The sequence below is a fragment of the Mus musculus genome, chromosome 4 (genome assembly GCF_000001635.26).
Source record: "Mus musculus strain C57BL/6J chromosome 4, GRCm38.p6 C57BL/6J".
Lineage (NCBI taxonomy): Eukaryota > Metazoa > Chordata > Mammalia > Rodentia > Muridae > Mus > Mus musculus.
In genome coordinates, this window is record NC_000070.6 from 22,473,790 (window position 1) to 22,487,500 (window position 13,711).

A 13,711-nucleotide genomic window follows, 5' to 3' on the forward strand; every position below is an offset into this window, starting at 1 on the left:
AGAAACACGACTTAGGACTGCAGCCAGCATAGTAGGTATATAATAGATTATCCTTGAATTAAAATTGTTATTTTGGTTCGTGTCAGCCTTTGAGTGGTTTCAAAGGATGGTAGTAAAACCATGTTGTCTCAATGGCTTCAGTGTGTGTGTAGGTGTGTGTGTGTGTGTGTGTGTGTGTGTGGTGCTGTATGTGTGTTGTGTTTTGTGAGTAGGTAGATAGTGTGGGGAGAGGAGAATGAAGTTGGGAGAGGAAATGAAGGTGGGGAGGGTGGGGGGAGCTAACATCCAAAACTGAAAAATTCTCTAAATTTTTTGTCTTCTTGTTGTTTTCTTCCTCCCCCCTCCCCCTTCCCCTCTCCCCCCTCCCTCCTCCTCCTCTCCTCACCTCTTTCCATTTAATTCATCCAAATGAGGGCATGGTCTCTCCTTTCTATTTTCTCTATTTTTAGCCCCTACAGCTACTGTAGCACCACTATTACACCACATTCACCCTCTTTAAGACTTCCTTGGCTGACCACATAGACTCCAGTGGGCCTTGCCTACCTATTTCCTGGCTAGTCTGGCTTCTGTCACACTTACAACTCATAACCACCACCCTGTACACTATGCCAGCTCTTTTTTTCCCCCAAAGTGTTATTTTCATTGAATCTTCCCTCTGCTATGACTCCTAATTGCCTTTTAAATCTAATTAAAACTTCCTTAAGCCCTCTAGCAGTTGACTCTAGGCACTCTCCCCAGCAGCCTTAAAGTGCAATTCCTGGTTTGTGAGAACCGTACTCACTCTCTCCTTCCGCTTTCCTGCCTCACAGTGGGCCGGCTGCCTCCTATCCTAGCCACACCTATAAAGTGTGGTCCTTATCCTGTTTCATTTGTTTCCTTGTGTAAACCATGCTTAGAGTCACCCCCCCCTTCTGTCTTTGATTATTTCAACTAAGAGTCCCAAACTGTCCTTTAGGTCATGCATGATGGGGTGTGTGCCTACATCACCCATGCCTTGATGGAGCACTCTTGTTAGTTAAGAGGCTCTAACACAATTGCAGGTATGTCCTGCTCTCCTTAGGACTGATGATCTGATCTTTCCCCTACAAATTCAACCTATGTCTAGTGAGCAGGCTTTAGGTCATGTTGGCTCTAAATACTTCAAAAACTCCCGATTCCTGCCTACCATCCTCCGTCCACTGAAGATGGGTTGCTATTGAGGCCTTAGACGTCACAGCCACCCTTCTCTCCTCTGACCCCTTATTTAGTGACCTAGAACCGAGGAACACTGGCTAGGATGCAAGCTGGGGTTCTTGTGTTTTGGGAGCTGATAGGACACCGAGCTCTTCCTGCCAGGGCTGCTTCTGGGTCTCGTCCAAGTGGTTTGGTCATCACCAAGAGCGCTGGATGATGCTGACACGGAGTTCCATCTGTTCCCCCCGGGGATGGGAGTTAGAGTGGACAGGTCCCCTGATCTAGGCTTTCCACATAAGGAGAGAAGAGTCTATCTGGCTCAGCACACCTACCACAAGCATGTGGAGGATTCAGGACCCACTGGCTAAACCTCTAACAGGAGAAAAGCCTTCATTCACTTTTGCCCTAGAATGCTGGCATAGAAGCTTGTGCAGATCCCTCTTGGCCACCCACAACCATTCCAGGGACCAACAAAAGGCCTTGCTCAAGACTTTTCTCAGCCACTTGCAACCAGCACAAAAACCTTCTGGCTCCTGGGACTGTGCTGCCAGGAGGGAAGAACTGTCTCAGACCACCGTCTCTCTTTCCCAGTGGCAGCAGGGACTTCTCCCCTTTGCTCCATACAGGGGTCCCTGGGGAGCAGGGCCTGGTTCCTGAGTAGAACAGTACCTCCCAAGGCTCCCCGTTTAGAACACAGTAGGCTGAGGGCTCCTGTGTGATCCAAACCCAGAGAGCAGAGTGTGACCCATCAGCAGTGTCCACAGTGTTTAAGCTGTTGTTGCGGTCAGTGCTGCTGCTTGCATTGGGTTGGTTTTGCGTGTATAAACCCAGAGTTCTTTTCATAACTGATTCAGGCTGCAATAAAAGATACCAGAGAAGTGTGCAGTTAAAGTTAAGTTGGCTGGCATAAAGAAATGGAATGGTTTGCAGAGTAGCAAGCTAGTTCTCCCTAGAATAATAATAGAGTAGCCACATTTGTTACAGTTACTAGAGTCCGGCGCTGGTGGTTCTAATAATGGTGTTAACCACAACCTCAAGCTTAGGCATTGTAAAAGCAAGTCTAGTGGATGGTGGTCTAAGTAGTCAGAATCAGTAGAGTGTCCCCATATATGAAAATTGAGATGGCTATCTCCACATTTCCTCCTCCTATGCCAGTAGATGCAAAGATGTGTAGCCTTATTTTTAGGTTGAAGGGATTTCTTGCTGGGCCCTCACAGCAGAGGCCTCACTAGAGTTTGAAATGACCACTTTCTATATGAGACTTCCATTTTATTTTGTGCTTCCATGTATGTTATATAAATGCTACTGGAAAATTTAAAGAAGCGCTATTATGCACAGCCTGCACATGAAGAAATGGATTTGGAAGTACCACAGGGCTTCTCAGATGTTTGTTGGCTGATAACTATGGGGAGGGGGAAGGGGTGGAGGAGGGCTGAGGTGCTGTCGCTCAAGCCTATCCAATCCAGTAACCACAAGTTTGAGCTGCCTGCAGTTCCTGTGTATGCATGTCCCCTCCTGACGTGACCTGGGGTAAAGGCAGAGTAAGTGGTGAAAACGGCACACAGTGTGGGAAACGGACTAACTTACTGGCTCCGAAGGAAGCAGACTGAGAGCTCTTTTAGGAATTTGGGAAGTGGATGTTTTCCCCCACTTCAACGGTTCTTTCACAAATGTGTCTCTGTTCAAGCGAACGCCTTAAATAAAATCACCTTTAAACTCGAAACTGAACAAGCCTTCTGTATAAAAAGATGTTCGAGGTCAAATTTTGACTTGGTTAAAATGCTACATTCGTCATTAACCGTGGCTTCCAACTTGATTCTCTGCTTTTGATTCCTACGAGAAGCTGAGAGTTCTCTGATGCACGTAATACTTGATTTTGACAGATAAGTTTGTAGGAGCAAAATATTGGGGTACATCTCTTCCTTCTCATCTTTGTTGCGGTAACTTTTAGTATAAAATGTTCTGTCCTCTCCAGTGAAACTTCAAACCTCTGCTAAGGAGCCCAGACTGGACATTTGGAAACCTTTGTATGAGTCATGCGCGTGGGGTCACCTTCATAACCTTTTCTAGGAGGAATGAGGCCAAGCATGCAGAGAGAGTGGGGAGAAGCACATTCCAGTCTGAAACTCAACTTTTGAACGGATCAGACTGTAAAATCACGAGTAGTTGCAAGTGGATGCCACTTTGGGGCGCCAAAGTTCCATTCGGCTAAAGGCTGCAATCTTGGGGTGAGAGCAGATGTACTGGGGAGGGGGTCTAGGGTGTCCTTTATTCTCCTGTTAAACTATCCTGGGAGACTTTGTTTCATAACAAGTCTGGACATGGGGGAAGAAGACTTTGTTAGAGAGGCCAAAGGAGGGTGTTGGGGGGTGGGGGGGGAGGTAAACTTACAACTGAGGAAAATCTCTTGTGAACTGACTTGGGAGCAAACGGGCCTCTTTGCTTTAGAAAGTCTCCGGTTTCTCAGAGGCCCTTGACCTCTTTTAAAGGAGGCTTATATTTGGGCAGGGTCTTCACTTCCCACTCCCACCCCACCCCCACCTAGACTAGCGACCTTGTTCATTCTGCGGTCCCCCGCGCCCCTTGATGCCTTCTCCCACGTCCGGAGGTCGCTGCTTCCAGGAAACCTGGCTCTCTCCTCCTCCTCAGGGCCACCGCGGGGTTGCGCGTCTCCTCCTGCAGCCCGCGAGGACTCTTCAGCTGGGATAAAGGGCGGCCTCCCCCGCCTGCAGGAGCCCTGGATGCTCAGCCGTCAGCTGCCGGGAGGCGCTGATTTCGTTCCCGCGCGGCCGTCGCTGCCAGGGGGGGGGGGGGGGGAGGCGGAGGGCCGCTGGTAGGGGGTGGGGGGACTGGGGCCCAAGGGCGGGCGGAGCGGGAGGCGGCAGCCTTGGCCAGCAGAAGCTGAGCTGCTGCCCGCCAGTGTTTATTACATCTCAGCCACCCTCAAAGGTTAGGAACGCGCATTTAGAGACACGATAATCCGAGTTTAAATATTAAAAGTAAAATCAGAACCAGTGGAGTATTTACCCAGAGACTGAGCAGACCTCCTTCTGCCAGGGGAGAGGACTTTGAGGAGCCGGCCGCGGGCATCAGCACTTCTTTGCCCCATTGGCACATTCAGGGCAGCAGGGACACTCTTGGGCTGCTTCCCCCGCTGTGGTGAGAGGAGAGAGCCTCAGACTCCTAGCTCTCCCAAGAAGATCGTAGCCTTGCGAGTTCGGTCCAAATCTTTTGCTTTGTCAGATTCTCCTTTTTAAGGGCTTACGGAACTAACACAAAAGGTGGCGAAAAGTGCATTGGATCAATAGCAAAGATTGTTATTTAGATAACGAATTAATCTCCCTGTTATAATACTTTTTTATAGTGAACTTTGTACCCCTTCCCTAAGAAAAAGGAATTTAAAGGGAAAAAAAGAGTCTCAAACAGGATTAAGGTTTTAATTACAACACCCTATCGAAATAGTATGTTTGATGAGCTGATCTTATCAATTTAATAGTCACGTTAAAGCTTCGGAAGTAGATGCACGGGAAATATGCTTAAGGGAGTCTTTTAAAAGTAAATCGCGCCTAAGAAACTGGAAGGCCAGCAGGTCAGAGTCGCTGCATCCAAGAAGGTTTAGGATCCGCATGCCCTACTCGGTCCGTGGGTCCGAGACCCGGGTGCGCATCTGGGATAGGGGACTGGGCCTGGCCTTGGGAGAACACTGAGCTTGAAGGAGGAAACCAACAAATAGGAGAGCTGCCTCTTCCAAGCCGAGGCCCACATCAAAGTTGGGGCCCCATAAGGGCGGTGCAGTTCACTGGGTTTGGGTCAGCCTTATATTCGAGGGGCAAATAAAGTAATTTGAGCATGCATCAATAGTTTTCCATAAAATACGAGCTAAAAGAAGTAATAGAAGTAATCACTGTCTCCTCAAATCAAGTAGAAAACATTTCAATGCACTAATTAGAGTAATTAGAATAATAAGCCTCTGCCTATATGTGGTAAGACAATGTGTACAAACAACTTTATTTAATGTATACTGGTAATCAGCGATGCGTGCCTGCTTGAATGCTTAGCGCAATAAAACTACCCTCCGTCCGCCCAAACAATCAAATACAAATTAGTTTAATGATTGTGCCTGCTGAATGTCTTAGAAATCCACAGGCAGAGGCGAGTAAATAGAAGCATCCCTGTTTGTGTACCACCCTGCCCCGGATAGCCGCAGGGCCTGGGGAGTGACCACAGGCAGACACGGCTGGATCTCCAGGATGCTCCTGAACTCGGGGCAGAGCCGTGCCCTGCTCCGGCACAGACCAGCGCTCCGCGGGAGTCCCTGCAAGTGTGGTTGGTCGCCTTCCCACTACAGTCAGGCAGTCCCCCCCACTAAAGTCCCGCAGCTTTAGGTACCCTTAGTACTCCAGCCCGCCCCGCCCCCACCCACCCCCAATGCCCGCGCGTCCCAAGCGGCCTCCCCTCCCAGAGGTGAAAGAACCCCCAACTCCCTTCTGTGAGGCTTTTGAGAGTTTCTTCTCACGTGTAAAGGCTCTCTGGAGGTTGGGAAAGGCGATGGATTGGAAGCATCCACCCAGCCTAAGAGTGAATGGGCCGGCTCAGGAGACTGAAGTCAGGCCTCCAGTCTTGGAGAGCTGCTGGAGGCTCCCCTCTGACTCGTTCGCACAGGGTACCCAGGGTTCTCCCCGCCCCCCATACAGGTTTCCTAGGAACTGACTTCGGACTTTAGGCTCACAAGTGAGTGCCGGGTTTTGGGAGAACCCTTTTCTTCCTTGCTTTAGCGCTTAGAAGACAAGGTTCCTCTCCACTGGAGGCTGACCGCTGAGGCCAGAAACTATCAAAAGTTTGTTCAGTAAGAGGAGGAGCAGCACACGTTTAGAACTTTGTTTTCCAACTTTCGGTGGTTCCCCCTTCAATGTACAACCCCCACAAAGCTAGGAATCGGCCAAATGACTTCCCAGGGAGCCGTTTGTCCAGTCTGCACGTTGTCTGACGTTGAGATCAACTTATTTTACTCTGGGCCACCATCTCTCACATTTGCTTCTCCCGAGCAGATGCCCTGGGATTTTGTCGCGTCTAAGACGCAAGGATGGCGGACAGAGAGTTGGGGGATTCACTTTTCGCTCTAAATGTCCAGTGACCTCTGTAACCCAGGCACCTCTGGCTCTGCCATAAGCTGCCAGTGGAGAGTGCCTGTGTTTTCTGACGCCTGCATTTCCCTGCCCACCCGCGACAGCCATACGCCCCCATACATCAGTACTCAAAGCAGCACCCCTAGCCTCGGGCCCTGGCAGGCTGATCTGTCATTCGTCCCAGACGGCGCCCAGCCCTATAGACCTCCCTTGAGAAGAGAGACTTGGGGTCCATCTCGACGACTGCCCTGTCCACGGAGGTCAGGGCTTCACTGCCCTTGGAGATTAGAAAAATTCAAGATTTGCCGCAGCAGCAAGGCTTGGGAGTGCAGGGAATGGCCGGCTTCCCTCGCATCTTTTCCTTCCGTGCTCAAGGCCAGCTGCCAGGGTCTCCTAACTTGGGAGGCAGCAAAGGCCGCCTTTGAGCCACAGTAGATGCCTGATGCCTGACAGGCTCAGGAAAACTGTAAGAACTTCGAAGGAATATTTGTTAGGGGAAACAACATCAGCAAAAGTTATTAATGTCAAATAATTCTCTCCAGAATCATATGCTGTGGAACATAAAAGGTCACATAAAATTTCTCTGACAGAATGAGATTTCTTCTTATCAGGGGGAGGGAGGAGCTTCTACACTTCCTATGGATTTGTTTGAGCCTCAAAGCTGGAGGTTTACAATGGTTAATTTGTGTAACTTTCTCTTTCCCACTGTGCTGCCAAACTCTATGGCCCTGTATTTCGGTCAATGGAGCCTTAAAAAAAATTTTCCCTTTCCTTTTTCAACAACTAAAGCAGAAGAAACACTGGTGGGGAGGGGAAACATATGACCCTGATTTTTAAGATCTCAAGTTTCAATTCACTTCCCAGTGAAGTTGCTTATGCATGCATGTGGCACAGAGAGAGTTAATTCCTAACAATCAAATTCCCCTCCAGCTTTCTCAGAAAGGGCCCTAACACTCCTGGTCTTTCCGAAATCCTTGAGATCTCTTTTTATTTATTTATCTTTTGTAGGAACCTTTACTCCCTACCCACCTGCCCAGGACAACTCCCAATTCTTAAGCAGGGGAGAGACATATGTGGCCAACTATAGACCCTTCTAGAGCCTGAGCTCTTTAGGCACAAACCGCTTATGGAAGCTCCCCTGCCCCTCCCCATTCCAGACAAAGAGCTATAAAAACTCAAAAAGAAGAATGGACTTTAAGGTATAGATGCACTTTTACTGGTGTATTAAATAACATAGCAGACATTTGTTGTTGTTTTTAGAAAAAAGAAATACATCTTAATGTTACCAACATCAGATTCCTAGGAACAATAAGAGACTAGACTGTTTTGATGGGATGATATTGTTTCTAATAACCTCTAACAGCTAAGCCAAGCAGCAGTGTGATTAAGGTCGAGGAAAGGTACTAGTAGTAAAGTTGATTAACTTTTTAAAAGAGGGGGATAAATGGTAGGTTTCCCTCCTCCCCCAAAATGCTAGAACAATGTGAAAACATTCTGGTTATTTATCTCCACACCCAAGCAAAGCCTTGAAGCAGCTGAAAGCCATTTATTTCCTTTACTCTAGTAGTTGTCTCTATATAAATGGACACTGAAAAGACATTGGCCCAAGTTCTGGGAATGTGGCCCGATTCATTGCATGAATTTGTGAGACCCCTGCCACTTTTTTTTGTTTTCTTTTTGTTGTTGTTTTTGGTTTATTGTTTGTTTTGGTTTTTCCTATCCAGAATCAAGTTGTGGAAACAACCATAAGAGGCCTCAGTGCTCTGTTGCTACCTTTGGCTTCAGAAACTATGTATCATTGTACCATTTTAAAAAGTAAACTTTCTCCAAAGAGAAAATATTTATCTACACCCCAACTGAATAGACACATTGTCAAGAGTCTCAGTATTTCCTGATGCAGGTCCCCCTTTTGTTTGAAATAAATACTCCTTTGCTTTACCACTGAAATATACAAGGAGAACCAAAGACATTCTCACTGAACCAACCTTCCTTTCCACCCCCACCCCCCCCCCCACGTACAAACTCCATTCTCTGTCCTATTTTAAAATTTGTATAGGAATTTAATAGAATCCAGAGCACAGTTCCATGAATTGATTGAAAAATCAACAAAGACAAATCAAAGAGAGGCGTAATAAGATGATAATTTCATCCAAGCTTCCATAAGGAAACTAAAGGGCCAGTGGAGACGCATGGCTGGGAGCAACACATGCAAGAGCCACCCACCTTTGCTGTTGTATTGTTTTATTGGTTACTTTTGAAGGAATAAGATAGAGAGATGAGTGTCTCCATCAAAACCATTTCACCAGAAAATTCTGACAGTGTGTGACCTCCTCTATAGGAGCAGGAGGTGAGAGGATGAGGAGGGCAGTTTTACTACTACTATCTGAAACATAAAGAACATTTCTTCAGGGGAACTGAGAATGTATTTAAAAAAAAAACACCAAGCATAATATTATTTTTGGCCATTCCATTCTTATGACCTTCACATACTTTTTCATATATGATAATTTCTTCCCCAGTATATATATATAGATATATCATAAATCTAAAATATGGCATGTTTTCAGCAAACACAAACACTGCATTTTTTCTTTAGGATAGAGATGGCTTGTCTGTATCTTACAACTGCCCCACAGACTTGTATTAGTGGCTCTGTAGTCTTTTTTTTTTTTTTTTTTTTTTTTTTTTTAAGTAGTGGGAATACATTCTAAGACTTAGCACGGAAGTTACCAGAGCAGCTTTAGGACCTGAATGGCCAGCATGAGTCGGGAACATAGTGTGTCTGTTTAATATATGATGTTTCCAGGTCTGTTCATAGCGCCTGTGGCTAAGAACAAAAATGCCTTCTCAAGGTCTGTCCAAACGCCCTGCAGAGGGCGGATGCAGCTCGCTTTCCTCCTTCAGAGGAGGGATATTGACCCAGAACTCAAATCTATACCTAGCTTAAACATTTTACCCATCAGCATGTCTGTGGTCACAAAACACTTCTTCTTTCTGTCACTTCTTGTTCAGACTATTGATAAGATCATTTGGTAGAATCTGTTTGGGGCCCATGTAATATTGACTAGGAATTAGAAAAGATGATCAGATGTAATAAGCCCAGAAACTACTTTCCTAAATGAACATTTATATTTTACGTCAGTGTTCCAAGAAGGACTTTAAATACACCAACAAATATATAAACTAATCCAACACTGATTGGACACTTCACTATCATTAAACACTATCTTTTTGTTTGTTTGTTTGTTGTTTTAGGTGCAGAGCTCTATCTAAAACCTTCTGAAACAAACCATTCCCACCATGGCTTGAATCTCTCCAATACATTCTTTCCCTCCTCTTTTATTGTAGAGCTTGTTGTTTGTTTGCCTGATGAGAGAGATACACTGTTGTAAAAACCTTTGTAAAAAGTATTTTTCCCTGTAAACCTAACAGGAATAATGTGTAGAATCTACTTTTAATCAGTTGGTAATATGGTATATGGCATATTTTGTCAAGATTTTTGTTGCTGAAAGATATTTGTTAATTATGCATAATAATTCCTTTCTAAGTCTCACTTTTCTGAAGGTCCCAGGTTATCTAAGAACCTGTGGCAGAGGCTAAGGTCCATCTAGTTCCACTGATGTTTTCCTCAACAACCCATTGGCAAAGGTGCGGCTAACCTGGGGAAAAGGCATAGGGACCTGGGCATGTATTTATTTACAAGGCAAGTATGTTTATTCGTTTGTTCAGGAAATGGCAAACAAATTGAAGCTGAAACCCAATGACTCCTTTGATTTAATTCTACAGGGTGGTGAAGAAAATATTTGGGCCCCATGATAGTTTCTGCAAAGAAAAGTCTGAACAGTCTTCATTAAAACAAACAAACAAACAAAAACAAAAAAAAACAAAAAAACAAGGAAATGCCTCTGGAAGTTATAAACATGAAAGCTGGCAATATATGCATAAAATTTATTCCAAAACTTTATGACGTATAAAGGAAGGGAACTATTTTATACACAACTCAGCTCAGTCAGGTCTAGGTAGGGCTTCCTCGATTCTTAGAACTTGGCACTATCTTTAAAAATAAAATAAAGATATTTCAATAATTAGAACAAACTATGAAGGTATTGTGCATTTCTGTTTTATGTAATAATAAAATATTACTTTAACATAAATATATAAGGATCTCTGCGCTTTTATTTTCCCCACAAGCACAACCAAATGTATCAAAACAAAGCATTTTTTAAAAAGAAACTGAACAAAAAAATGACATCCCATATAGATCTTGCTACCTACTCATTTAAAGCTACAGAAAACCAGTTTTCAGAACCTTTTTGCTCCAAAGAAATAAATATACATTGAGGCAGGCCACGTAAAACGATATGAAAATATTTCCCTGGGTAGCATTTAAAAAAAAGAAAAAGAAAAATAGACAAAGAAACATTTAAACTATTTCTGCATTTCAAAAGACAGATATTAAACATATATACATATGGTAAGGTTCAGTGGTAATGTCCATCTTTGTAAGCCTAAGAGAGCAAGAGAGAACCCCAGCTTCGGACCTTACCTACTTGGTATCTGCACATTCATTTCCTCCTTTTACCATTGGCTATTTGCCCTTCTCTGGATTGCTTCACTGAAGGCCAGTCCCCACACATCAGGAACAAGCAGTGTGATATAACCTGAAATAGCTCTATGGCATCTCCTGTGACATTCATTGGGGGAAATGAAATACAGGCAAATAAATATGCCCATTATAAGTCACCATTTATCTTGTAAAAACATTGAAAATGAAACAATCACAGATGTTTGTAAAGACAATACTGGATAAAGCATTTTTCCTAAAACCTTAACTACGGAGTGCAGTGCTAATCTGATGCTGAACCATAATTTTATGGTAGTGAGAATTTAATTGTTTGAAATAACATTTATCTGATACCTAACAAAGAAATAAAATCCGAAACATTTAAGGTTAATAAAAAAGTGTTTTCCCTTTTAACGCCCTTTTGTGCTGATAACTATTTAATTTTTTAAACTGATCACAGTTTTAATGGTGTTAATTTCAGTATAGCCATTGCCTTTTCTGTTTTGTTTTCTTACCTACACCTTCCAGAATATTCTATTGTGTGGGGAGTAAGCCATTTCCCATGTAGACAAGGTAAAAAAAATGCACTGAAATATTAACAAAGGGGGAGAAAGGAAATATTTAAAATGTATCCCTCTCCTTCATTTGTCTTTTTTAATGAGAGGGGGAAGAACTTTGTCCAATCTAAACTGATATTTTTCTGTAATAACTTATGGGGGGGAGATGGTGTAAAACCCAAAATATGACTTCATAAACAATGAAGTTGGAGACAAAACCTGTCTATCCCATATATATACGCAAGTATAGTATGTCCATTTGTGTGTTAAGAAACACAGTCTATGCATATGATGTCAAGTTCCCGGGTTATTTTCTTTAAGTTAAAAAAACAATAAGACCAAATAGAGGAACAAAGTTGAACCACTGCTGCCATCAGGACTAATCCCTTATAATTAAGTTATTAAACCCAAAGGCAGAGAACTACACTGTGTGTTTCCAAGTTCTCAGAGTTCTAATTTTCTGTCTGTTGGACAAGTCTAGCAATATATTAAACCTCACATTGTTTTTATTTTTATTTTTTTGAGTTCTTTCAAAACAGCCCTTGCTTGAAAAAAAAAAAAATGAAATGACTGATCACTTCACTATAGTTGTTTCTTTTTCTCTCCTACCCAGAAATACTGCCTGAAGATGAAGTTTACTTTGTGGTTTTCAAAAACCGATGATCAACACTTTGCCTTGCATAAAGCGGGCAAACCAAACACATTTCCTGAATGCCAACATTTATTTATTTTGTGTGAAGCCAATCATTTCGCTTTGGTGAAAAGAGCCAATAAGTGTTACACCAGGTCTGGGGGATCTGAAGAAAACAAAGTTCAGGAGCAATAAGAACAAGGGACATCAGAACACTGGGAATGGAGGGTGGCCAAGAGCTGGCTTCTGTCCTCTCCACTGGATAAGGCAAAACAAAACAGAACCCAAAGGACAGTTTCAAAATTAAAAGTGGGTATTAAGAGAGAGAGAAAAAAGTTGAACTTGTTAGTGTAAACTTCAATTTTCTTGCAGTGCAAATTCTTGTGGTTAAAATTTGCCTATATTTTAAAAAGTGTATTATTCCCTCTTTCCTGATGTGGATCCATATTAAATAAACACAGCAGCACGTGTCAACTTTGAGCATTGGGAAGCTGCAGTTTTGTGTGTGTGTGTGTTTTCTCTTTTTGGTAATTTATTTATTTAGTTTTGCCAGGACTTTCTCTCTCTCTCTCTCTCTCTCTCTCTCTCTCTCTCTCTCTCTCTCTCCCTCTCTCTCTCTCTCCACACACACACACACACACACACACACACACACACACACACACTTCATTCTCACTAGGAGACATTCATTCTACTTCATTGCCTGGGTACTCTCGCCTGCAAAGGTCAAAAAACCATTATTACACCTGCTACCTGATATAGGATAGTCCAGTGTTTTACTTTCCTTTCTCCTATTTTCTCTATTTTTTTTCTCCTTTTTTAAGGGACCGGGAAAATAATAATTAAAAAAAAAAAAAAAACAATCAGAAGTTAGAGGGAAAACAGAGGTCCCAGGAAAGACTGTGGACCAAAGGGGAGGGGAGCCCCAAGCTCTGCCCCTCCCCCGCTTGAGTTCACTGGACGGGCGTCTGCACCCCGTGGTGTGGTGGCGTGTCCCTACTACCCCCATACACATCCTCGGCGCCCGGCAGAGTCCCTCCGGGAGGGGTCATCCTTTTCTCTTTCTGTCTCCTGTTACAAAACCAAACTCTCACCACCTCCTTCTCCAGCTGTAAGCTGTCCGCGAGGGAGGTGATCTCCTGGGCCGAGGGCTTAGGGCATTTGAGGAAATGGCTCTCCAGAGCCCCCTTGACGCTCACCTCGATGGAGGTCCGCTTTTTCCGTTTGCGCCCTTGCGCTGCGATCTTGTCTATGCTGGTGGGGCTGCCCGAGGATGAGTCTGCCTCTTCCAACCACTTGTTCAACAAAGGCTTCAGCTTGCACATGTTCTTGAAGCTCAGCTGCAGGGCCTCAAACCTGCAGATGGTGGTCTGCGAGAACACGTTGCCGTACAGGGTGCCAAGCGCCAGCCCCACGTCTGCTTGAGTAAATCCGAGTTTGATCCGCCTCTGCTTGAATTGCTTGGCGAACTGCTCCAGGTCGTCTGAGGTCGGCGTGTCCTCGTCCGAGTGCGGGTCGTGGTGCGCGCCTGGGTGGCCCGGTGGGCCTTGTGGGGGAGGTGGCGGGGGCGGTTGCTGGTGTGGGTGAGAGTGCGGATGCGGGTGGTGGTCTGCATGGTGTGGCTCATCGTGGGCGTCCCTCAGGCCGTGGTGGTGCAGCC

The 13,711-nt window shown here is 44.6% G+C and overlaps 1 protein-coding gene across 1 annotated transcript in view; it reads right to left on the reverse strand.

Moving 5' to 3' along the window:
- Positions 1–8,305: 8,305 nt before the first annotated feature.
- The window catches only part of Pou3f2 (POU domain, class 3, transcription factor 2), a 6,272-nt gene continuing 866 nt past the window's right edge, over positions 8,306–13,711 (reverse strand). Inside the window, exon 1 of the mRNA NM_008899.2 lies at positions 8,306–13,711. This exon is cut by the window's right edge and continues 866 nt beyond it. Coding sequence (NP_032925.1) covers positions 13,005–13,711 — 707 coding nt within the window. The 3' untranslated portion in view covers positions 8,306–13,004.